The following is a 26,381-nucleotide window of genomic DNA, read 5'->3' as shown; positions in this document are numbered from 1 at the left end:
GAAAATTAGAAGTATGTAATAAGGAAAAAATAATAAATTAATCAATACATGTTTATTTCACATTTTGGAAGTGATGCATTAATTGCATGTAATGTAAAAAATGATGTAAAAGAAAAGGTAACCCTTCAATTCTTGTTGAAGTCTTCGGCGTTGTAATGCAGTGAGTCGTTATATTTCCTGTTCAGGGTCTGAACGACATAGTGGTGAAAAGGTGTGGAAAGGTGTTTACGCTCACAGGGTGGGGTTTAAAATAAAAGTCCCGCCTAACTGGATATAAGAAGTGGTCCGTTACACGCGCGCGGATCAGTGGAGCTCGAGCGCGTCTGAAAGAAAACACGTCGGTGTGAATGAATCTGGACAGCTGTGTTGCAACACACATACACTCATACACACACTGTCAAAAAGTCTCCGCGTTGCATTAAGGTCAGTTTGCAGTATAATAACATCAGTTTTGTTTTGCTTTTGCATGGATGAAGAATTGCTTTGATGTCTTTATTCAAACCTCAAATGCTTGCTATTAACCTTTAGCTCGTTGTTTTTGTGTTATGCGTGTGAATTTATATTTTTATTGCGAGTCATAAACTTATTGCACGTGAAAACAATGCACGTGGAAATATTGCGTGTGACTGTTTCTGCAGAGGCAAATAATAAACAACGCTTGTGCAAGGAATTCTACCTGAGACTGCATTAACTGCATTAACATTTAAACCAGCCAGAGTTTTAAAAAAAGAAATGTGTGTTTATTTTTCTTTAACACTTCATGAAAAGTATTGAGATGAATTAGATTAATGTTAAAAAGCTCCAGCTGACAGAATAAAGAAGTATGAAGTGTAAACACTGTCAGAAATGATAAAGATAAAAGAATATTATATCATTTTATTATCTTGCTCTGCATTCACAGGTGAAGAAGAGATATTCCATTGGGTTGATTGTCTGAGTGGTTGAAATATGGAAATGAATCAGCGCTGGCTCAGCAGTCCCGTGCTGCTCCTCCTTCACATCCACTGCACTTTTGCTATGTTCATTCCCAACAGCACACACCTTGAAGCCATAATGGAGAGGTACATGGATAAGGAGGACTCATGGTGGGAATCCAGATCGAGGGGCAAGAGAGCGATCTCTCACAGCGACATGCAGCTCATTCTGGACCTCCACAACAAGCTCAGGGGTCAGGTTTATCCTCCTGCATCCAACATGGAGTACATGGTGAGATCTACTTAATAAAAGTTTCACCATTCTGTCATCGTCTAAAAACACAGTGTCCAGTTTGAGCAGTGGGTCAATAGCAGCATTGTAGATGAACTATAAATCTCTCTTCTGTGTTTGCATGAAGATTACACCTGTCCAAATCTGTGCATCGGTTTCTCACTGCTATAGCGGAGGTGAAAAGAATCTTGAACGACGGACAAGTTTGTGGTTATCTGCAAACAGTTTAGTTCAGTAGGTAGGCAGCAGCGCTATCATTCTGTTACTGCCCCTTCACTCAAACCACTCATTTCTTCTTGTTTCTTTCAAGAAATATCACATAGTTTCCATAAAGTTGGAAAGTAATAAGTCAGTCAATGTCTTTCCTTAGATCATTAACATAGAAGTCATTAGATGAAGGTCCAGAGATCTAGATCGAAAACCTTCAGTTAGAGAACATTTAGTTAGAGATCTCTTAGCTAGAGATCTTCCAGTTAGAGGTCCACCAATTTGAGATCTACTGATTAGAGTTCCGCTAATTAGATATCAGCTATTTAGTGAACATCCAAGTGAAAAAACCCTAGTTTTTAGTTCTAGAGCTTCCAGTTGGAGGTCATCAAGTTAAAGATCAGGATCAGTCAGATCTGTTAGTCAATGGCATCATTGTTGTTTAACTATGTTGTGCTGAGAACCATCATATTTGGCTGTGGGATTAATGTTTCATTCTGCTCTACCCCAAGACCACCCTGTCATCATAGTCTAAAACATAGTGTTCAGTCTGAACTGTAGGTCAATAGCAGCATTGTGGATGAGCTATAAATCTCTCCTTGGTGTTTACATGATTACATCTGTCCAAATCTGTGCATCAGTTTCTCACTGTTATAGTGGAGGTGAAAAGAATCTTGAACGATGGACATGTTTGTGGTCGACTGCAAACATTTCAGTTCAGCAGGAAGGCAGCAGCACCCTTTACTGCCCCTTCACTCAAACCTCAGCTCTCCTGCTGCTGATGGCCTCCAGCCAGAACTCCTGTTTCTTCTTGTTTCTTCTCGGTTATTGGAGTAGTAATGGACATTCAGCAAATATTACACACTGGTTCTTAGTAGGTTTGTCCAGCGCAGTGCAGCTGGCAACAGTGTTGACAGATAGTGCCTCTCAGGTCAAAGGTCAAGAGTTCATGTTCAGGGATCAAATTTTAAAGATAAATATAGGGAAAGAATTTCATTATGTCAGACAGGTGCAGTGTCAGTTTTAGTGTAGGAGGCATGGCCTTTGTGCCTGTCAGTCTTGGTGAAGGAGTTGTGTCCTTTGTGCCTGTCAGTCTTGGTGAAGGAGTTGTGTCCTTTGTGCCTGTCATTCTTGGTGAAGGAGGCGTGGAGTTTGTGCCTGTCAGTCTTGGTGAAGGAGTTGTGTCCTTTGTGCCTGTCATTCTTGGTGAAGGAGGCGTGGCCTTTGTGCCTGTCATTCTTGGTGAAGGAGGCGTGGCCTTTGTGCCTGTCATTCTTGGTGAAGGAGGCGTGGCCTTTGTGCCTGTCATTCTTGGTGAAGGAGGCGTGGCCTTTGTGCCTGTCATTCTTGTTTTTTTATTGCATTTAATAGGCTGTAAATTGGATCATAAATTCTTGTTCAGGTGGCAGATAGATTTAGCAACAGGGACGCGTTTGATTTTTTCATGTTTTTCATGTTTCCAGAAATGTACATCAGAACTCATCACACCTCTGAACCAGTGTCTTTGACAGACATCTTCTCAACAAACTCATTGATTCTTTGCACATCTGACAACAAAGTTTCTGCAACAGTGAAAAAATGTGGTCATAAAATGTGATCATGTTAGCAATAAATTTAATTTTTAGTCATAAATTGAACATACTGACGTCACTTCCTGCAAAAAATGCTGTCATATATGTTTATATGAATTATAAGGCAAAATTATATTTATATTTATATTTTTTTATTTGTTTGTTTTCCAGAATATATTGTTTTATGACATTTTCTGTCTGAACAATTTTTAGACCAAAGGTTTGCAGTGGATTCAAACCTGCCTAGTAACAGTTTCAGACAATTAAGAGCAGAAAAAAGAGAAAAGTAAATAATAAATTTTTAAGTGATTACAATTTTAAAAACCCCTCAGCTGTGTGTTCTGTGAGCATTTACACTGACGCCGGCCAGCTCTCACAGCCACTCTGAGTCTAATCTGTTCATCTCTGGAGCCGAGCAGAACACTGTGGTTCTGTGTGTGGCCCCCAAAGAGGAGAGCACGATAACCAACCGGCTGCCCTAAAGACTTCTGGGTAATTATTCTGAACAGGAAGCAGTGTAGGTCACAGAGGGTTCATGTTTCAGCTGCAGTGAACTCTAAATTCAGGACTCAGTATTAATGAGGAATTATAGCAAGTGAGCTATGGCAGGAAGCCAGAATCAGGTCACAGAAGCTCGGAGACAGACCTTGGAGCGAAAAATTAGACAAGTGGATTGCAGCAGCGCTCTCACATTGAGAACTGCATGCTTGTGGTGAACATAATCACAGGCCACCATCCAAAACTGCTATGTTTATGAAGGTTTATTGCTGGTGTATGACTGAAAAACTCACTTTCACCTATTTCTGGAATGCCTGCCTGACCAGAACCAGTCCTGACTCGTGACACTTTCCCTTATTCGTGTGAAGTTGTGCAGAACTTGTTTAACGCAATGTGGTTTACTAGAATGGGTAAAATACACTGGTTTTAAAGAATTACCATTTACAGCCATGCACATGGAACAAATTAGCATATACAATCAGCTTTAAGTGCACATTAGTAAGTTTCAGGTAGATGAATGAAGCAGCATTGGGCACAACTTACAAAGGAAAACGTCCGAGCTGCTACATACAGCTCTTTGTCCAAACACAGTGACGCACAACACACTGTAGCTGTTAAGCCATAATCTGATCTCTATCAGAGAGTCCTAGTGACCAAACAGCCATGAACCTACGCACAGGAGCAAGAAAATACAACAATTTAACAACGCTTTACCATGCTGAAGTCAACAAAACGTAATTTCCGGTCACATTGCAGTTCTATAAATAATCAGCATGTTGCTTTAGACATGTTCACTGTTAAAGTTTGCTTCTTTAGTTACAAGGATGGGGGAGCTAACAAGTAATAGATGTGTGTGTGTCTATGTGTGTGTGGTCTCAGGTGTGGGACACTGAACTGGAGCACAGTGCAGAGGATTGGTCTCGTACCTGTCTGTGGCAGCACGGCCCGTCTCACCTGCTCACGCAGATCGGACAGAACCTGGGTGTGCACTGGGGCAGGTGAACTCCAGCTCTCACATAAAACACTGTGTTCTTTTGCCCAAATATTTTTCAGTATCAGACTTTGTTGCCATTGTGGTAACCTCACTACACTTTCCAGTGTGAGAAATACTTTATTTCACACAAATATTCATTGGTTATTTGCAAAGTGTTGTTAGGATTGTAGTTTTTGCTAAGTGTTTGCTAATCTGTTGTTAAAAGGATAATATATCTGTTTTATTGTGTTTTTGTAGAGAACGACCTCCGACCTTTCACGTGCAGGCGTGGTATGATGAAGTTCAGCACTTCAGCTTCCCCTATCCACAGGAGTGTAACCCGTACTGTCCCTACAGGTGCTCCGGACCTGTCTGTACACATTACACACAGGTACACACACGTTTCTTCATACAGCAACAATACAACTCAAAGCTTAATGATAACATGTATATCTGAAGTGAAGTATTTTCTTTAAAAACTGACACAAGCTCAGTCAGTTTGCATCATTTTCCCATCAGTCTGCTTTTATAGTGTGATTAAATGTTGGTATAAACTGTGTGATGCTGAATGTTTGGCGTGATTTTCATCATATTTCACCAAATGCTCATTTCACACAATATATGTATATAAAACATGCTACATTTCATCTGCAGGCCATAACACGATATAAAACATTCAGCCAGTCATGTTACTGGATGCACATTGTTTTCACATGTGCCGAAATCATTCAGGTTCACCTGAAGTGAACTCCAGATGGGTTTAATATGAAGTGTTAAAACAGCTGAAACCTGATAGAATATACCTGCTGTGATATAACAGAAATTTATCTCCAGGTGTGTTGATACTCAGAATGAGAGAATGATCATAGTCACATAACTGCTGTCAATCTAAATCGGCGTGTTTTTGCAGTTGGTTTGGGCCACCAGCAATAAAATCGGTTGTGCCATTAACGTGTGTTACAATATGAACGTGTGGGGAATGATCTGGGCCAAAGCTGTCTACCTCGTGTGTAATTACTCGCCACCGTAAGTAACCAACCCCATGTGCGTTTAACTGACACATGAATTAGTCATGTAAAGAAACTTTGCTAAACAGTTTTTCCTTCATGAACTATGAAATGCAGTGTTTTGTTTTGTTGTAGTTTACATACTGTTGTGATGATGTTAGGGGGAACTGGTGGGGTCATGCCCCGTATAAACACGGCCGGCCGTGCTCAGCGTGTCCGTCCAGCTACGGAGGAGGCTGCAGAGACAATCTCTGCTTTAAAGGTAGCGTTCAGATTTGTTCATTTAATACTTACTGTACTGTTACTGTTAAATTAACACCTACAGTGTGGAATTAACACTTTCAGGATTCAATTACAATGTAACGTTGAATTATTATACTGATGAATAATTTAAATACACAATGTTGCATCCACATCCATTGTGTTTTGTGTTTAATTAAATCGGTGAAATAAGGTAAGCTAACAGTGTGGGTGTGAATGAGCACCTGCATTTGGACCTGGGATTGTTCTGACAGTGTCTGGTGTGGATTTGAGATTATTTCTGATATAAATTTGTATTTGTAAATTTTTATATTCAGATGATGGCAGTCAGAGTTATTTAGCCCCTGAGCTGGAGGAAAATAACTTCATTGAGCCGGAACCTTCACACAGCCATTCATCTCCATCTGCTGATCACTCACACACACCAACAGTAACACCAGCACCAACACCACCACAGAACCAGGGCATGGACAAGAATGAGATCATCAGCACTGAGCAGATGTGTAAGAGCTTTTAGCTATGTTTACACACATACAACTCTTACATTGTTCCATTAACTCTAATAACTATTACTGAGTAATGCTATAAAATAAATAAATAAACCAATAAACCCTTACAATGTTGAACAAACTGACTCTACTAATCATTTATGGTTTGAATTTACTTTTAATTTGACGTTTACAGAATTTTTAAGTAAGTAAACAAGCAAAATGTCAAGACGTTGTCACCGGAATGGTTTTGCAGCACACAGTTTTAAGAAAATCCGCAGCCCTGTGTAACAGGTGAAGAAGCAAAGACTTACATAAGAACTTAAGATTTACATAAGAACAAAGTGTTAATGGCAATGTGTGAACATTACACAATTTAAGTTTGATTTCCTGGTCATGCAATCTCTGCCCTTAATGGTACTTACAAACATTTCCTGTCAGTCAGGTGTACTCTGATCGTCCTGTTTTGCAGCTCAGCAAGTGGAGTGTGATGTAAAGTTACGGGATTGTTGTAAAGGAACCACCTGTAACAGGTAAATGCTTTACTGTCTCATCTTTTCTGTTGCGTTTGCATGCGAATGTCATTTTATTCTCTGTCGTTTCTTATCTGATTTATTAACAGGTATGAATGTCCACCTGGTTGTTTATACCGCCATGGAAAAGTGTTGGGCTCAGGATATTATGATGTGGTATGTGATTTAAGCTACACTCACTTTTATCACGCACAGTCGCACTTTCCAAATTAGAACAGTGATGAACAGGAAGTCAGACGTGGTAACGAAGGCCAACAACACTTTATATTTATCCCTGATTTTTCATGGCTTGTTCAACTCTTTAGCTCATTAACACGACCTTCACAGATGTGTTTAAAGACGTAACAGTCAAGTCTCAGCTGCTTTTTTGTCTTATTAATGTCAAGAGACAGAAGAGAGAGCAGCTGGTGAGGGAAGACTGTTAGCTGAATTGTTTTGTCAAAGATCCAAAGCATTAAACATTTACAGTTGAGACCATTTATACTTAACAAACTAATCTATAGAACATGACCCTGTTTTATTAAGCAATCCAGTATCTGCGGTGCCGGATTACATGCCGGGATCATAGACGATGATGGAGGCTGGCTTGACATCACGAGAGTTGGCAAACGGACACGTTTCACCAAGTCGTATGAAAACGGAGTTCAGACACTGGCGTAAGTCTCCATGCTGCTCAGCTCCATCACACTGATTTACACGGACTCACTGAGTCACAATCACTTACTGACTTATCCAGACTCGCATTGATTCTCTGACTCACAATGACTCTCCGACTCACACTGACTCACTGAGTCACACTGACTTATAATGACTCAAACTGACTCTCCGACTCACACTCTGACTGATAGAGGAAAAGAACAGCGCTCTGACTTTTTTTTCATTTGTTCCTCCTCAGGAAAGAGCAGAGTGCTAATGCCTTCACTGTGCTGAAGGTTCCAGGTCAGTACAAATGACATTAGCATAACTAATGAACTTCATTACATCAGAACAGAAGCTGTTATGGATCTGATTTTTCTTCTGCAGTAAAAGCGATATCCTGTGACATGACAGTGTCTGAATATTGTCCTTTCAAAAAGCCTGTCACACACTGCCCAAGGTTATTCACTTTTATTTGACTTTGCAAAGATACTTCATGCATGTTGTAAGCTGGTAATTAGCATTGACCTGTCACTTGAATGAACTGTTTGCTTTTTTAGATTGTATTGTCCTCGTAATTGCCTGTACAGCAGCCACGCCCGTGTGATCGGGACCCGTTACTATGCAGATGTAAGTTCTCTCTGAATATGAACCGTTAATTAAGGGGTAGGGGGCACGGTGGCTTAGTGGTTAGCACGTTTGCCTCACACCTCCAGGGTCGGGGTTCGATTCCTGCCTCCACCTTGTGTGTGTGGAGTTTGCATGTTCTCCCCGTGCCTCGGGGGTTTCCTCCGGGTGCTCCGGTTTCCTCCCCCGGTCCAAAGACATGCATGGTAGGTTGATTGGCATCTCTGGAAAATTGTCCGTAGTGTGTGATTGCGTGAGTGAATGAGAGTGTGTGTGTGTGTGCCCTGCGATGGGTTGGCACTCCGTCCAGGGTGTATCCTGCCTTGATGCCTGATGACGCCTGAGATAGGCACAGGCTCCCCGTGACCCGAGGTAGTTCGGATAAGCAGTAGAAAATGAGTGAGTGAATGAATGAATTAAGGGGTAGTGTTACAACATGAAACTGAGATAGAATTTTAAATTATTTTTGCAATTTATATTTCTCTCTCTCTGTGTTTTTTTTTATTCAGAGCTCCAGTATTTGTCGGGCTGCGATTCATGCTGGTGTAATTCAGAATGATTCAGGTGGATATCTGGATGTGATGCCGGTAGACAAGAGACGAACCTACAGAGGCTCACACCAGAACAGTGTTGCCTCAGAGAGGTAACTTCTGCCATGTGACTGAGAAACTGCAAAGAAATGTAACCCCACCAGGTAGTGAAAGTAGACAAAAAGTGCTGACACTGGTGAATCCTTCCATATATACGATAGGAAACCTAACTGTGTCACCAATTTTTGTAATCAGTTTATTATTAGTGGAGCATGTGCTGTTCACATCCCTGTGAATGAGCTGTTACTATAGAAACAATAAATAATCAGATTGAGTGCATTAATATAAGCCTGCACTACTATCAGAGCTGTTATTAGAGAGAATTAATCAACACCAGACCACCAATCAGAGTCCAGAACTCAGCAACATTGTGGGAAACTGTGATGTAACATACTCTTTAATGTCAAAATCAAAATAATGGAAGAGTGTGCCAATGATGTCATGCTGGTTTAAGCTGGGCATTGAATCAGCTGATCTAATTTAATTTCATTTGTGGTTGAGTCGAAGTTTATAGATTTGAGAAAGATAAAAGGACCACCCAGCATGTGGGATTAGTGGCTCGACTCATAAAACATGTAAATGAGTGTGTGTGTGTGTGTGTGTGTGTGTCTCCCTCCAGCTTGCAGAATCCCACAAGAGGAAAAGCGTTCCGAGTTTTTGCGGTGATCTGAAGCCCTAGTCCAAGGACACATGCCACTGCGGAGCAGAATGGCCAACAATAACAGCGTCCCTCATGCTGGGCTAAAAAAACTCTCAACAGACAAAAAAAGACATTAACGCCAACCATATGGCTAATGGGGAAGCAGCAGACTTCAGCTCTGTGTACATGTTCTGTATAATATCATGTTGTGAATGATTCTTACTCTAAAAGTTTCTGCAGAAGGATAAAGAGGCCAGGCCTTATTTTCTTCTGTCCTGTTCTATTATCGAAAAAAAGTGTTAGCATTAGCTAGACAGTGTAGTTTTCCAGGTTTTATCTGAAAGTTCTTTGTTATTGTAAAGTAGCTGTAGCTCAGTCTCCTTCTGCCACACTTTAGCCACCAAGCTGTAAAAACCTGCCTAAGAACTTACTAGCAAACCTGCCAAATGTTGGCTAGCATACTGTTGAACTTACACATGATTAATTTGTTGCTAGCAGTTTATGCAATAGTTAGCTTGATAGAGTTGTTTAAAATAACACTTAAAATACATCTCAGCCTAACCTTACTGAGTGTTTCATTATAGTTAGCACAAGAGTTTTAACTTAATAATACTTGATATATTAGTGTATCTATGACTTTATACATCAGTCTAACTTTTGCTGAACATTGATAGCTACTAGAAAGGTAACAGATTAGATAATTAAACTGTTAGTTAAGTTAAAGAACCAATTTGTGCCTTAATTTAAAAGTTCTTCATTCATAGTGTAAATTAATTTATAGATAAAATTAATATCTAAATCATCTATGTTCTCAAAATTACTAAAAACACAGTTTCAATGGTGATCAAATAAAAAGTTAATCAAATTAGAATGGCTGTGATAGCTACAAAGAAGCTAGTGTTTGCTAGGTGTTGTGTTTAGGTACATGGCTAAACGTTGATTCTAAATTTGATTATGTTAATTCTGACATAAAACCAATTCTGGATTGAACGGTGTAGCTAATGCATGTCTGAAGCATGTCTCAGTAAAATATCACCAGGATCATGTTCAGGATCATCAATACGTTCAGGATCACAGGACAGGAAAAAGACAGAAAATTAGCATGGCCTCTTTGGACTTTTCTAGACTTTTTTGTTAACAAGTTCTTTTTTTAATTGTATAAATGCCATCTATCTGTAAATAATGGGATCGATTACATGCAACCAATCTTGCCAGTTTATTAGGTATATCTACATTCTCTCTAGACTTCATGTCATCGTGTAAAAGTCACTCTGTATTTGTCAGTGCTGTAGTGGGGATACCAACACCATACAATAATTTGCTGCTAAACCCCACCCTTTTTGATCAATGAACAGGGTGTAGAGGGGTGCCAATACATTTGTGCAGAGCAGCAGTGCGTCTATAGTGTAGGTGAACCTGATAAACAGGCAGCTTGGTGTATCTAAGCCCTATTAACCCTATTGAGTTGTTTTCCTTCTATGAGGTTACGACTTTATGATAATGAAGTTTCTATTTTTGTACTGTTTTGTATTCCTGCCGCAGTGGAGTTGGACCTGGCAGGCCAGGAAAAAATCACAACACGCTAAACAAAATACAGATTATTTCTTACAAAAAGAGAGAAACGTACGAGTGTGAACGCAGGGTGAGGGGAACTGACAGTGAAACGTTACTTTAAGTATTTATTATTCTTCCATGCTGAATAAAGCCACACTGTCAGTGGGCATGTGCAGATATTTGTTTTTAATCACACAGTAAATGAACATATGTCTTTAATAACACTACACTAATAACACATTATTACTGCACATTATATAGGTTATATTCATCTTTAAATGTAAATGCACACACAAAACACAGTATCATGAGGATGGATATAGATGAGAAAATCTCTGATATATGTTCAGGAAATCATATATTTTATATAAAGTGTTAAATAAAATCCATGAAATTCAAATCTATCAATTCTATTCAAATCTATCACTTCTGAATACCTTCACTTCTGAAGTGTTTATCAGCACATGCCTAAGCTTCAGTTACTCACTCAAATAATCCACCTGCAGTGGAATAGGTATTATTTTTTCATTAAAATAAATGTCAATATGATCAAAACTGATGGTGTGTGTGTGTGTGTGTGTGTGTGTGTGTGTGTGTTTGAATCATATGTAACTGATCTGCTTTGTGCTTTATTTATTTCACTCTGGAACTCGGCCGAGCTGCAGAATGAAAAACTGAAAGCTGATCATACCTCAAACACTCGCACACAAAGACACCCATTGTGATTGTATGTGTGTGTGTCCCTTTTCCTCACCCTCGTTTCCTACTAACGCTCTCCATCAGACCATGCTTCCTGCTATGCTCCAATCTTTTCTAAAATGAATATGAGAGAAAATTTTGCCTCAGAAATCTTTAGGAGCTTTTATTATTATTATTATTATTATTGCAATTAGCAGTAGAAGTAATAGTATCTGTAGCATCACCTTTAACGTTAATTCTTGATGATAAATGATATATGAGCTTAACTAAGGAGGTTTTATGACACTTTTTTCTGACAGAAACACGTAACAAAATGCTAATTTAGCTTCTTTTTTTTTTTACTGAGGTCACTTTTATGTAAATCAAAAACAGTTTTTTCAGATAAGATTTCTGTTATTACATCGGGAGCACATTTAAGTAATAAGCAATTCTCTGGTGTATTTACTGTAAAGCTTGGGATTAGCCTGTGTATACTTTTAGGCTAGTTTGAGTTTTCTCCTCTTTATAAAATGGTAATTTGTGATGTATGCTATATCTATTGATTTACTGCTAATTGATATGTTTACTACAAAGACTAGTTATAGCTTGTTTACTGCTATGACAGTTCATGTGTTAGCTTGTTTGTTTTTGTTGGTTACTTATCACTGTTTGTATTAGCGATAAATATTTTCGTTGCAATGCAATGAAAAACAGGAGGCTTTGAGACACAATCAAATATTTAAGAAATAACTTTTAACATTTTTTCTGCATGAACAGAACGTAAGTCAAGCAGGACACACAGCACCCTCATATTGAACAGTGGTTAGTCATGGCAACACTGTTGCTATGCAAGAAAAATAGAAACGCAAAACAGCCTATATATTGACCGAGGTGTACCCTTTTGCTAGCTAGTGCATTACTGTTCAGATCTTTAATACAGTCAATGTAAAGACACCTAGACTGAAAAAATGACACACTCAACAGGGACAACATTTACCACAGATGTGTTGTTAAATCAGGAAAAAAAAGACTTTATCTGGCTAAAATAACACTGATTTTACAGTTAGCAATGGCTGCTAACAAAGCTGACATGAGTTCTGCAGAAGCTGGTTGGAAAAAAAAGTTTCAAGATGCAAGATGTTCATGTTTTCTTTGAACGAAACCAAACGCTTATTCATTCTGTGGGTATGTGTGTGTGTTTGTGTTGATGCTATACCTCTGAAGGTGAATCTCCAGCAGCTACTGATGTTTAGACGTGTTTGTTAACTGTTATCATCATGTGATCCAGAGAAAAGTTCCAGGTCTCCGTAGAGAAGAGGCATGCATCAGAGCTGTGTCAAAATTCACACACAGGTGAGCTTGCAGGTCACTTGGCTGGGAAATGACTCCAAAACCATGAAGCAATGGGTACATGACAATGAACCACACACAAATGCACATGGACGTGCACGCACACACATAGGCATAGGCAGACACACACACTGCTCCAGCATCAGGCCACTTTACACATGAAGTTTTCACACACTTCTGCTGTTTTTTACTCGCTTATCACAGTGTATTGCAGGCCAATGCTAAGCAGGTGGTCCTTCTACTTCAAACAGTACAGTAACCTTGGTTCCATTATAACTGGCATGTAGTTTACTGTAAATGCTGTTTCGGGACTGTTTGTTATTCTGCTAGTTTGTGTTTTAGCATTGTGTTTTGTGTTTGCTATAATGCTAATTTTAGCATTACAGACTAGCTTATTTATTGTGATGCTAGTATTCATCTCTATGATTTCTTCGAGGTTGAATGTTTGTGTAATGTAGGCTTTAAATGACAAAAATATATAACAATTTCGCTCCAAATTTTGAGGTAATTTTATAAAAGTGAAAGTTTATTAGTGCTACTCCTAGATTCTGTTAATGCGAGGTCAAAGCTGAGAGAATGAGAGAAAAGAAACCAGAATTTATAACTGAAATTGTGCAGAAAATCAGCCATCGCTTTGTCATGTGCTGGTGTGAACACAGAGTTAGCTAGCAGTTGAGTAAAAGCTACAATAGCACAATCATCAGAGTTTTTCTCCGGTCCAGCTCAGTCCAGCTCACTCCAGTTTGGTGTGTAAGGCATGCTAATCTATTGTAATGTGCTGTTATTCTGAGTCATTGTTGATCTTAGCATGTCGCACCCCTGAAATGATGTGTTTCTGATTACACACTGACCAACATGTGTTTGACATTTTTTCCTCTTTTTCCTGCAGCTGGAAATACGTATAGACCACATGGTGTGTGGATTCATATAGAGTCCTGTATGTGTGTGTGTGTGAGTGTGTGATGTATATGTGGGTCAGCAATGACTACCTTCGTGTAAGCTTTATTTTCTCTCGCTCCCACACTGAGGTTTAATGAACACGATCCTGACATGCGTGCAGCGCTGCGGTGGGGCCTTCTCCTCTCCTCTACTCTCCTTTCCTCCTCTTCTCCTCGCTCGGCTGCTTGTTATAATGATAACGGGTTATAAACATTCACACGCTGACCCTCTCCACACAAATAGCATGTCTATTTGAGGATTTTTTTTTTTTTATTCACCCGCAGCCTAAAGCTGGTGAAAATGAGACAGATTCCCTTGAGGAGGAACAACAGGAACTGAGTTGCTGTAAAACTGAGATTAGATGTTATGGGACTAATTTTAGAGACGTCTCCCGTCCAGGTGATGTGTGATTATATGCAGGGCTTACTTATTGCTAGTGAGGGACCAGCATTTGGGAGATATTAATAAAACTGAATTTGTTTCTCCTTCTCTGTGGGTTTGCACTTCATAATTATTTGCTTGAAGAATGCTGTTGCAGGCAAAACTGACAAATCCTACAAGGATTCCTTGGTCATGAGATAAACTCACTTAAGCCCAGATCACAGAGGGCATATATTTTTATTTGGCCTACATACACAGTGATGAACTCATCTGACTCTGGCGGCCAAAACACAAACTCCACCAAAATGAGAGTGAATCTTTACAGTTGGAGCTTTTTCAGTCCAAAACTCACAGAACACCTTACATCAGACCAACCATACACCATCATCACACACACACACACACACATTACTGACACTATTACACAGGGTTCAACTCTCAAATCCAAAGGTGTTAATTCATTCTGTCTAACAGCAGCTCTAAGTGTAGTTGATAGAATAACTCTTATTCTATAACAGCTCATTCACAGGAACTAATATTTTTTGTTGTAAATGTTACAGGTTTCTGTTGTCACTTCCATTATTCAGCTATAATCTCATCTCTCAAACTTCAGGTTCCAGCTTTACCTCTGACCTCCTTCCACACATCATACACAAAAATCTTACTTAAAGAAAACTTTTATGCTTACGTATGTTTATAAATCTGTTTAAGTGAATTATAGAAACAATAAAGTATCAAAGTGAGTGCATTAGTATAAACCTGTATTACAGACAGAGCTGTAATTAATTAATTAAACAACACCTGACCACCAATCAGAGTGCAGAACTCAGCAGAGTTCAGGAACTCAGTGAGACATGCAATAAACCTGCACAGTAAAATTACTCTCTCTCTCTCTCTCTCTCTCTCTCTCTCTCTCTCTCTCTCTTTCTCTCTCTCTCTCTCTCTCTCTCTCTCTCTCTCTCTCTCTCCCCCTCCCTCCCTCCCTCCCTCCCTCAATGTTACTGAAAAACTTTAGCAAAACTTTCCACCAGCCTAAAACCAGCGTCCTAAAACCTGGCACAAACACAGATACACACACACACACACACACACACACACACACACACACACATGTGCACATACACACACACCCCACATGTATTCCTATTTCCAGAGTGATATTTATAAATGTAATTAAATCATAAAATTTGTTTCATGATGAGATGCTGGTGTGCTGCCTAAAATCACAACTCTGACGTTCAGACTGAGGAACTGAGGAGAGGCCTGTTTATACAGATGAGTGATGAGGATGAAGAAGCAGACATATGAGGCAGGCTCATATACAACACACACATACAATCAGAAAAAATAAGTATATCAATAAATAAATCGACACACAGATACTGAAGCCTCTCTCTCTGTCTGTCTCTCTGTGGAAACGCCAGAATTGTGCACACTTCTTTGTGCACACTGCCCTCCACTGTCCACTTTCCATCATGTAATGAGAATCAGCTTAAAAGAATAAATAATTGTTGAAATAATTTATTATTCACTGTGATTTACTGTGATTTCACTTACTTATCACACTAAACAAGATCCTAGTGAACTATTTAACTGCAGTACAATGACAATGTCTTTTCAGCAGTGCGTTTTTGTTGTTGTTGTTGTTAAATTTCTGCATGTCATTAAATTGAACTTTGATTTCTCTCTCAGGTTTTATTAAATACATTATACAATCTGAGCTTATTGTATCATCAAACACACACACACACACACACACACACCTTTCTCTTGCAGAACAAACTGTGTTGCACTAAAATGAGTTTAAAAGTAAACACAAAGTGCAGTATTTACCCACGAGTTTGTATGTGTGTGTGTGTGTGTGTGTGTGTGTGTGTGTTTTACCCCCGCTGACCTTAAAGTCAAACGGCACACACACAGAGCAGCAGTGTAGATTTATTAGTACTGTATCCCAGCCCCAGTGTTTATGTGGTCCTGTGTTTTCTGCATGTAAACAAAGCTATGAGCTGCTTATAGTCCATGCGACTCAGCGCGAGTGGCCCCCGGGGCCACACTCTTTCCCAAATCACGTCATTTCTGACCTTTCTGCTGTTTGGAAAAGGTGTTTGATTTCCCCACTCTCTTTTCTCCTGCCTCAGAAGCAGCGACGGCTGTAAAAGAGCGGCTTTGTCCCGCTCGGGTCCGAGCCAAACCGCAAGATAGTGGCACCGGACCAGTTGAGTTTGCTCCTCGTCCTCACCTGGCTCAAATTAAAGCTGTCAAATGAAATCAAGCAGCTGATTTAATAAAGAGAGATGATTATAAACTGTCATTTTGGCCTATTGAGCAGCCAGCTAGTCAAATGTTTAAAGCAACACATGTGCTGTTTATTACCTAATTTCCTGATTTTACCTGTGCACTGGAGCTACTAAACTAATGTTGCTAACAATTAAACTTTACTGCATGGTGCATTAAATGTTTAGGTTTAAATTTAGAATCTACTCTGTGGCGCTTATACAGCTGCTACATGCTAAAACATTTTTTTCTTAGGTTTTGGCTTCCAATTGGTGGTCAGGTGTTGTTGAATTCTCTCTAACAGCAACTCTGGTTTATAAGCAGGTTTATAGTAATACACTCGCTCTGATGCCTTATCGTTTCTATAGCAACAGCTCATTCACAGGTACCCGAACAGCACACACTCCACTGATAATAAACAGGTTTAAAAAAACATTGATGTGGTGAAGTCAGGGGATAGTTTTGTTTGTGAAGATTTCCCACATCTTCAGCAAAAAGAGTTTTTATACTTCTTCAACATGACAAGCTGCGATTTTTATCTTTTAGGCAAAACAAAGGCTGGTGAGGGAACTCTAAATGCATTATACATATAAATATACGTGTTAATCATTAATGAACAAATCATTTTATTTTATGTCTGATGAAGTTGTAAAGATTTGGTAGCATTAGGCATTAGATTACTGATCAGCATAAGGCATTAGATTACTGATCAGAAGGTCATTAGTTTGAATCCCAGGTCCACCAGGCTCCCACTGCTGGGCCCCTGAGAAAGGCTCTTAACACTCAGTTGTATAATTTGAAATAAAATGTAAGGCACTCTGGATAAGAGTGTCTGCTAAATGCCATAAATGTAAATGTAAAGAGCGCAGGAGCATCTGAGCAGAGATCAGATTTAATCACTTCATTACAGCGGCCACTCGGCAGAGTAAGCTCTTGGCTTTTTAAGGGGTTTATTATGTGCTTGAACAAACTGTTTTCAGCATTTTAAGTCCAGCCTCATCAAGTCTGTGTAGTCAGGGAGCGCTTTACAGAAGACACGGGGGAGGAAAAAAACAGGTCTGTGTGGAAGAAGCCAAAATCTGCCTCGCTTCAGGGAAGTTTGGCGCAGTTCTTAACACTCGCGTCCTGATTATCGAGGAAAGAGCGAACACAGCAGAACCCTGTGTGTGTGTGTTTGTGTGTGTGCATGGGGACCTGAGGGAAACAGCGAGGTTCAGCTGAGCCCAAGAAAAATAAAGGCCCTGTTCAGCCTCTTTACTTCTCCCTCACCTTAAAATCGTCTCCATTTTTGCATTCCATTTCGAATGCACTTTCTCTTCCTGGTGTGTGTGTATGTGTGTGTGTGTGTGTGTGTGTGTGTGTGTTAACATAAGTTAACAAAAGTTGCTTTCTTTCTATTTTACTCCAGAGCTTCAGCATCAGTGCTAGTTTGATCTTGTTGTTATTTTGTTGTTGTTTTGCATTCGTCCTCCTTGAGGCTTTCAGGTTTCCTCAAGCTCCTCCAGTTCTTTGTGTTTGGAGTGTTTTTTTTTTCGAGTCCCTGCTCTCCTGCATATCTCTCCTGAAATGTTCAGAGATGAATTCCACATGGTACCAGATGGGAATGCGGACTGAAACATGACCCTCCTCCATTCCTGCAGGATGCTGCTGGAGCTCTGGCTCCAGAGCTGCATCTCTGATTGACATGTTTTCTTTCTGTCGGCAGCTGAACCCATGCCAGCAGCAGCAGCTCTGACCCCAACACACTTCCTCCACACATTGAGCTCCAATCAGTCACTCTGGCTTGTGTCTCGTTATCCCCCATGCTCTCTCCATCATTTCATCACATTATCATTACAACATTTATTTAAAATCCATTAACGGAATCCATGCCTCTTATTATCATCTTACATATTAGCAACATAAACAGAGCTGATGGAAATGGAGATCAGCTGAGAATAATGCTGAGTCTGACATTTGTTTCTTTGGTTGTAATGGCACTTGTGTGTGTGTGTGTGTGTGTGTGTGTGTTCACATTTTGTAAATATAATAGTAATTTGAGAGGTGGCCGTTTACTCTCTCACTCTCATTTTCTACCTCTTATCCGAACTACCTCGGTTCACGGGGAGCCTGTGCCTATCTCAGGCGTCATCGGGCATCAAGGCAGGATACACCCTGGATGGAGTGCCAACCCATCGCAGGGCACACACACACTCATTCACTCACGCAATCACTACACGCACACAAGGCGGAGGCGGGAATCGAACCCCCAACCCTGGAGGTGTGAGGCAAACGTGCTAACCACTAAGCCACCGATTTACAGCTTATTTTAAAAAAAAACACCATAATAATAATTTTAAAAAATATTAAAAGTGAGTATGAAATAAACTCTAAATTCTTCACATCAATAATAATAATAATAATAATAATAATAATAATAATAATAATAATAATAGAGGTAAAAAATCTGAATGGTTAAAAAAAGATCTCTGTATAAATAATGAAGGACTTGTGAGATGTACAGTCAGTAACAAATACATATTTGAATTTTTTTGCATGCTCTCCTGTTCTCTTTAATATTTAACACTACTCTCTGTACCTCTTGATGGCAGCATCTGCCTTACCCATGATGCTTCAGGGCCAATGTGAGGAAGCGGATACACACAGACTCGAGGCCAAAACAGTAAACGCACACAGAGAACAGGAGATAAATTGAGCATCAGTTCCTGCTGATGAGGTGATTTACACTCAGTAGAATCAGAGCCTGAACAGCAGCAGCAGCAATTTATTACAATTACAACTCAACTTAAACTCTCTATATATTAATACTAGACTTTTTATTGTGCACATTTTATAACTTTTTAGTTACAGAAATTTGAAATTGTTTTGCTAATTTGCATAAATTAGCATTTGCATAATTTTTTAAAAAATCTTTTTCATATTTTATCTTTTTTTCCCCCCTAATATTTTAGTAAGAATTATTCCATCACATAAAGACGTGTCCAGACATGAACTACAGACCCCAAGCTAATCCAGTAGAAAGATATGATTTTTAGAAATCTTTTTAGAAAGATATGGTTTAGTTTTGTGAGATAAACTGGGAGTAAATTCTGATGCTATTTTGTGATTATCCTGAAAGGTTGAAAATAAGTTTACATTTACAGCATTTGGCAGACGGCCTTATCCAGGGCGACTTACATAATTGCTTAAATCTCTAAAATTGGATACATTAATGCTGGTTCACTAGGTTACATACTGAAGATACCATGCGTTTAAAACATTGTTCAAGTTACAATGAAAAAGTGTCAAAGGTTGCGAGGAAACTCTAGAGATGTGAGGCACTAGTCACGCTCTGGCTTGATCACCTTCAAGGCTTCTGGACGTGTTCTTCACAACATTCAATAATTCAGAATTCTTATAAAACTTAGAAACATGGTCAGACTTTTTAAATGAAAGGGACTGACAGAATCAGTTCTTTTCTATATTTTATTGTTTATAGAGTAAAGAAAATTTTGTTTTTAAAATCATTTACAGGAAACTTGATGTAACATGTAAAATGTAACTGAACATTGATCCTGTTTCCAGTTTTTTAGTTTAAAGGTTGTATCTTGTCATTTTTACAATAGCACTGTCACACAAACTGCCAATAATTTACTGTTACATTTGCAGATTTTTTTTTTTTAAACTCGTGTCCTCCAGTAGTTTTCCTTCCTATTCATATTTTCTGCCTGGTTTTGACACTTTTATTCTCTCACATCAATCTTTTCCACCTGAGAGCCTCTGTGGAGCAGAACATCAGCAGCATTCCTGCTTAAATCGTGAAGAAAGGGAGTTTTTGCATTTCTCTCATCTCTCCTGTTCCATGCGAGACAGAGCTCGGGCGCAGGTTTGAGACGAGCTGCACGGCATACAGAAATGATTCTGGTTCCGCTTTCATGAACCTCAGAAATGAGAACATTTTTCAAGCGAAGCTCGTACAGCAGCTCTGTCGCTGTGAGACACCATCACGCTTCTCCTTGAAAAGGCGAGAACTGCATGAGTTCACACGGTGATCCTGCGCTCTGAGCCTCGCTGCATTACAGGTGAACATGTGATTAACTTTCTCCTTCACAACCACTGAATAAACATTTTTCAGTGTTAATTCATTTGTACCTGAGCGTCATAGATACCAGTTGTGTGAGGTTTTTTGTGGGGGGTTTTTTCGCGCCTGTCCTGCACTGGTCTCTTTTTGTCCAATTATATGCGAGCATATATGTCCCGCCCACACGGGGGTCTTTCTCTACAGTAGCAGCTCATCAGCAGAAAACATGGTGTATATGTGTTTTTCCTGCACACTGTCCCCTTTTCCGACTGTGGGCAGAGTTTGCGTGTTTGTGTGTCTGTGTCAGAGGACTTAATGTTGGATTATCATCACCTCAACCTCTAAAGAACATGACTCCATCGCCATCAGCAACACTGACACATCCTCGACTCTCACACATATGCCATATCTCCAACTGCACACTGCATCTTTCTAGTATTTCGTCCTGGTTAAATCCCCCACACCTGAGAAAAAGAGTCTCATGATAAACTCCTCACTGCATATTTATTGAATTCACTAAGCTGCCTTTGAGTTTATATTCAGCTGGGGTTTGGCCTGGCGTATCTGGAATGCAGGAAATCAGTCGAGCACTTCAACATGGAGTCAGTCTGACTTCCTCTTCAAAGGAATACATCATCAACAGAACTTTTTAGACATTTCCAGGGGATTTTAATCTCTGAAGTGTACGACACTGCAGGAGTCAGTCCTGAACTACAGCATCTTTTTTTTTACATATAGTTCCAGACGTTTCCTTCTCAACTCATACGCCACCTCTTTAAATTAGATGTGCCATATATCTTTAAATACCAAACCTTCATGCTTGATAGACCACAACACCTTCACACTTCGATGATATGAGCCTTTACATAATGCAGGATGATCACACTCCCGCACCCGGTGTTATATCTGAGCTATTATTAATCTATTCAACAACCTTTTGCACCAAATTAAGTCCATCAGCAGAGACATGTTCAATGTCTAAAGTTTGTGTATTTGGTTTCTTGGACAGTCAGTTTTACTCTGCCTCATAGGCCATGCCCTTTTGGCCCAGCCTCCTTTACTGTTCTTGGAAAACTTTTAAAGTAAAAATTAAAGTAAAGTGCTGACACTGGAGACTTCTTCCATATCAGATAACCACAATTATACATACAACATTATCATTAGAGTGTCTGCTGTTCATGTCCCAGTAGATGAAGCTTTACTTTAGAAACAATAGTTTCTAAAGGTTTTGGAAAGCATTTTTTGTGAGTAGGAATGAATTTGTATCCTGGTTGATCAACTTGCTTCTGAAGTAAAGGAAATATTGTGTGTGTTTAATGTAGTGAGATTTCACCTTTAAACAGGTGTGACATTTTCTCCCAGGCGTTTCTGCAGAGCTGTGACACCTTGTCATGATTCCTTTCTCATATCAGACAGAAAGTTTTCTATTATTTCTTTTGTCCCCAAAAAGTAGTCTCAAAGGCTTCTGTAAAAGTCGACCTTGAGAGCCTCTCTGAGTAAAAGCTCCATGTCGACAATCAGCATTGATTTGTGATCCATCACGCGTGTCGCTGTGAGTGCGCGTGAGTAATCATGCGCTCACGCTCAGCTTCAGCGCCCCAAAATCAATCTCATTGTCCCACTGCTACTCACCACACGCTCACCTGATAAAGGATGGCCTGGTCTGACTGTAAAGTGTGACCTTTGACCTTCAGTTGTTCATACAATCTTTTCCAGCATGCTCATAGATCTGTCTGAATCCAGAATAGAGCCATGTTCCAAAATATCAGGTTTAAAAATACAGCATTGCTTTATGTTGTATCATATTTAGTGCACTATATAGGGAGTATAGTTAGCTGTTTTAGATTAAGCCACATCCCAACATTATATAAAAGTGTGCATCACAGTACTAAGGCACCTAGTGCACTTTACTAGCAAATACTGTTTAGAACGGCTCATTGATGAGCACAAGTGTATTAGCGATAATTATATTACAAATTTATAACTCTAATAACAGGATGCAGTATATGTTGTTGCATCCCCAGGGGTCTGCCTATGTCACTTTATCTTGCTTTTATGTATAATTATTTATGAGTGTATTGTTTAACTGATTATTGTCACTATGTTGTATGAAGGTGAAAGACTGATGTGAAATGTGCAACAATGTGAATGCAATTGGAAGTCAAAATAGAGATCAGAGTGTGACTTCTAATCAGCACATTTAAGAGGGTGTAAAACACTGACAATGCCGACATGAACAGCTCTAATAGGGTGAAGTAATTAAGCATCTTCACACTACAGCCTTCAACACATCTAACCGCAAAAAAAACAACACACCACTGTCTGAGAAAAAACGTACAGAAGGAAAATACTAATAAAGAGCCAAGTGTGACATCAATTAACCAAAAAAGCTTATAGATGCTCTAAGTGCTCTTAGATGCTCTTATAGTCTGAAGCCAAACTGACACTAATTAGACCACTGCTGAATCAGCCGAGAATCCGTAGTGAAACACAGAGATCTGACCTGAGCCACAATGGACCTTTGCTGAGATTCTGATGCTTTAATATTATCTTAATTCTTATCTTATTCTTTAGTATTAGCTTCGCCTAAATATCATCAATATACCAAGCATCAGTTTATAATAACTGGCTAACATCAGCTCATTTGAGCAGGTTTATGTTGTAATGTTAGCTATTTATCTTCAATGTCTGTGCTAATTCTTAACAGTGAGATTGCTCACTTTAGAAAGGTAGAAAAGTGTCAGTTTAAACAGCTTGTAAAACAGGTTTATATTACACAACATATATATATTTCCTCAGTGGCCCGGGGGTGGCAGCTTGGTAGACTTGGGGTTTTAACTCACAAACTTCCAATCAGTAGACCAACACCACTAAGCTACCACATCACAAGACATTTTTGTGACTCCATTGATTGGTAACTTTAGTAAAGTAGCTACATAAATTTGCTTAAAAAATTCATCACAAAGCAATTGAAGGACAGGGTGATGTTACAAAAGGATCTTATAATTATTGTCAGATGTCGCTCAGCCATATGTTACATTCATTAGGGTATTAATTTGATTAATAAGCATACTAGTTGGTCTGGAATGTGTGTGTGTGTGTGTTTTAACCACCATCTCTGTCTCTTTCTCTCTTTTTCTTCCTCTCTCTCTTTTTCTTTCTCTTTCTTTCTTTCTTTCTCTCTGTCTCTAAGATAAAAGTATTAGCACATTTCCGAAGATATTTACAGACATTAAGGAAAATTTAAAAATGGTAATTAGATACCAATTTAGCAGAGGCATTTGGTTTATTTTTAATGTTAAAGTACACAAGATTTATTTAATCTTCCTTTATAACATTAGCAGTTATATTTGTTGTTATAGTCCTCATGAACCCAATTACTAGTCAAGTTCAGACTTACTGGCACCCTTGGTAAAGATGGATGAATAGAAACTTGTGGTGACATTAGAGTTGGTCAGGATGCTTTCGATGGTGCAGCGGTAGAAACTCGTTAAAATCTCGGGAGATAGATGAGATTCTTGAGACTTCTCAATTAGTACAGGCGTATATATATATATATATATATATAGATAGATAGATAGATAGATAGATATATATTATAGACATTTATTTACAGATTATTTTACATTTTAAAGCAATTCTCGTTGTAGTAAATAATTCTTGTATTTCGTGTCCTGCTCGACCACCGTAGTGACGTTATAGACCATAACGCTTTCTCAACAAAGACAGACAACTGACAGACAAAAACGCTATAGCTAATGCTAAAAGCTAACACTGGTGCTAGCAAATCAGGGGGAAAACAGAATATTTTCTCAGACGTTATTTTGAATTCCGTCAAAATTACAAACACGTCTACGGCGCACACATAAAAACCAGACCGTATAAATGAAATATTTACAAACATTCAACCTGAAATTCTAGCTAAGCTTTAAACTAACGATATCGCTAAACAAGGCTGTCAAAGCGCACTCGTGCGTCACTACCTGACCGCGCATGCGTGAACACGGTGCGCACGCGCGCTTCGTCGAATAGAATCCCATGTTAACGTTTTTTAGCTACAATATAAGAAAAACGTCTTAAAGCTTCGTGAAGCTCAGGCTTCATGTGGGTTATAAAGAACAGTATGAGGACTGCGGTGAGCTGACAGTGTCCCAGAGGACGAACAGGTTACGAGGTGATTGTTTTCCTTTTTTAAATAATGAAAGCACAATATGTTCTTATTGTGTTTGCTGAATTAGCTTAGATGCTAATGTAGGGCCTGAAGAAATGGTCTGCTGTTTATCACATTATTTACCAGACTTTAATTCAGACTAAAGTGTAAATAACATGCTTTAGTACTAGGAAAAAGATCAGGAGTGATTTAGTGACTTTATATTCTATGTTTACATCTTATTTTTAATAGTCACAGATATTGTTATTAGTTCATTTCAGTTATGACGTCATAAAATAATAATGATCTGTTTTTTTGTAAACACCTACAAATGAGGGTCAGTGCAGCGTTATTACAGATTAGAGCAAGGCTATTTTTGAGAGCATTTTGTCCCACACGTCTCTCAGACTCAGTCTTTAACACTGCTTGGTGTTTGTTTGCTTGTGTGTTGTTTGTGGTTGTGATTGCAGTAATGTTTGATAAAGTTAGGAACACTTGTATTTGATTGCACGAGTCCAACTTTTTGACACATTTTGGTATTGTAATTATGGCCATTTACCTGCTACAGAGCTCTTGTAACCCAGTTCAACTTGAGTCTTCTGTTTTTTTGCATGTCGCTCAACATCATGAGGTGTTTGAAATATAAAATCTGTTGTACATCCCATCTGTTATCATCTCTGTTATACAGTGATGATACTCAGATTTGGAATACATATGTAGCGTATAACTGTCATGTTTTCCGTTTGTTTTTCCCAGGCATGGTTGTCTCATGTGATTAGCGATGTGAAAGTGTTCACATTCGCGCGCTGCCTTCGTTCTTCTCGGGAGCAGATTTTTGTCACACGTTCTCTCACAGGGAATATCCAGGATGAAGAAATTTAGTCTAACCACAATCAGAAAGTCATTGAGCATAAAAGGGAAAGAAGAGAACGAGTATGCTGTGTCTCAGCCAGACCTGTCGACTGCTTTTCCTTCAGAGCCTTCTCTTTATGGAGGCTGCTATAGCAAGGACCTTGTGGGTGCCACCTTAGATAACGGGGAATTGAAGGAATCGAAAACTCGCTCTAAAAGCGAGGGTCTTATGGGAACCCTAAAGAGAAGACTATCAACGAAGCAGAAACCAAAGGTCAAAGCCAGTTCTCCATCTGTTTGCTCGATCGATGATGATGCGTTCTCCTCATCGTCGGAGCCTATCACGTTCCGCGACCTGAAATCCCAGCATTCTTCTCGCTCGACATCTTTACAGAACCACCATTATAGCCCGACGCCATGGCCGCTCAGAGTGACGAACTCGGAGGAAACATGCAACTCCATGGTCAACGCTCTTATCCCGTCCAGCAACTCTAGGTTGTCTCTCCAGAAAAGCTTTCTGGGAGATGAGATGTTTGACGGTCAGAGCCCCGACCCTCAAAATGGCGATCTGGAGATGGACGATCACGTGCCTGTAGTCATTGGACTCACAGCTCAGGATTACATTCAGTATGCGCTGCCTTTAGACGATGGACTTTTCTCTGATGACGAAGCACCTCGGTCTTACTGCCTGGACGGAACATCACCAATGGAGGTGTTGCCTCAGAGCGAGTGTTCTCTTCATTCCGACGAAGATGCCATTAGTCACGACCTCCTATCTCCTGAGGTTTTCATGGAGCCTTCAGTAAACCGTCTCATTCTGAACACTGCTAACGTTCTGCTGCATAGCTCACGCCTAGAGTCTCCTCTGCTACCTCCACTTCCTGTAAGCAGCCTTCCTGGGTTTGG

At 39.4% G+C, this 26,381-nt stretch overlaps 2 protein-coding genes across 2 annotated transcripts in view; both read left to right on the top strand.

Moving 5' to 3' along the window:
- The first annotated feature begins 301 nt into the window (after positions 1–301).
- On the top strand, positions 302–11,191 carry crispld1b (cysteine-rich secretory protein LCCL domain containing 1b). Its single transcript, XM_060873261.1, has 15 exons — positions 302–423; positions 902–1,206; positions 4,362–4,480; positions 4,714–4,846; positions 5,366–5,481; positions 5,624–5,724; positions 6,041–6,226; positions 6,684–6,744; positions 6,834–6,900; positions 7,270–7,400; positions 7,640–7,683; positions 7,768–7,840; positions 7,941–8,010; positions 8,517–8,650; positions 9,217–11,191. Exons 2-15 carry the CDS (start codon positions 949–951, stop codon positions 9,266–9,268), a joined length of 1,545 nt encoding a protein of 514 aa, XP_060729244.1. The 5' UTR covers positions 302–423; positions 902–948; the 3' UTR covers positions 9,269–11,191.
- A 13,079-nt stretch (positions 11,192–24,270) lies between these two features.
- Positions 24,271–26,381, top strand: part of socs6b (suppressor of cytokine signaling 6b) — a 5,041-nt gene continuing 2,930 nt past the window's right edge. Inside the window, exons 1-2 of the mRNA XM_060873248.1 lie at positions 24,271–24,647; positions 25,380–26,381. The exon at positions 25,380–26,381 is cut by the window's right edge and continues 2,930 nt beyond it. Of these exons, the coding sequence (XP_060729231.1) occupies positions 25,492–26,381 (890 nt within the window). The 5' untranslated portion in view covers positions 24,271–24,647; positions 25,380–25,491. The remainder of the gene's footprint in view (positions 24,648–25,379) is intronic.

This window comes from Tachysurus vachellii, chromosome 1, assembly GCF_030014155.1.
Source record: "Tachysurus vachellii isolate PV-2020 chromosome 1, HZAU_Pvac_v1, whole genome shotgun sequence".
Classification (NCBI taxonomy): domain Eukaryota; kingdom Metazoa; phylum Chordata; class Actinopteri; order Siluriformes; family Bagridae; genus Tachysurus; species Tachysurus vachellii.
Note: the sequence above shows the minus strand (reverse complement) of the source record. Positions and strands in the feature narration are given on the sequence as shown.

Coding starts and splice junctions, on each gene's coding strand:
- crispld1b (XM_060873261.1), top strand. CDS start 949: ATGGAAATGAATCAGCGCTGGCTCAGCAGTCCCGTGCTGCTCCTCCTT. Junction 7,684..7,767: donor CACTGTGCTGAAGGTTCCAG/GTCAGTACAAAT, acceptor TTTCTTCTGCAG/TAAAAGCGATATCCTGTGAC. Junction 7,841..7,940: donor CCTGTCACACACTGCCCAAG/GTTATTCACTTT, acceptor TTGCTTTTTTAG/ATTGTATTGTCCTCGTAATT.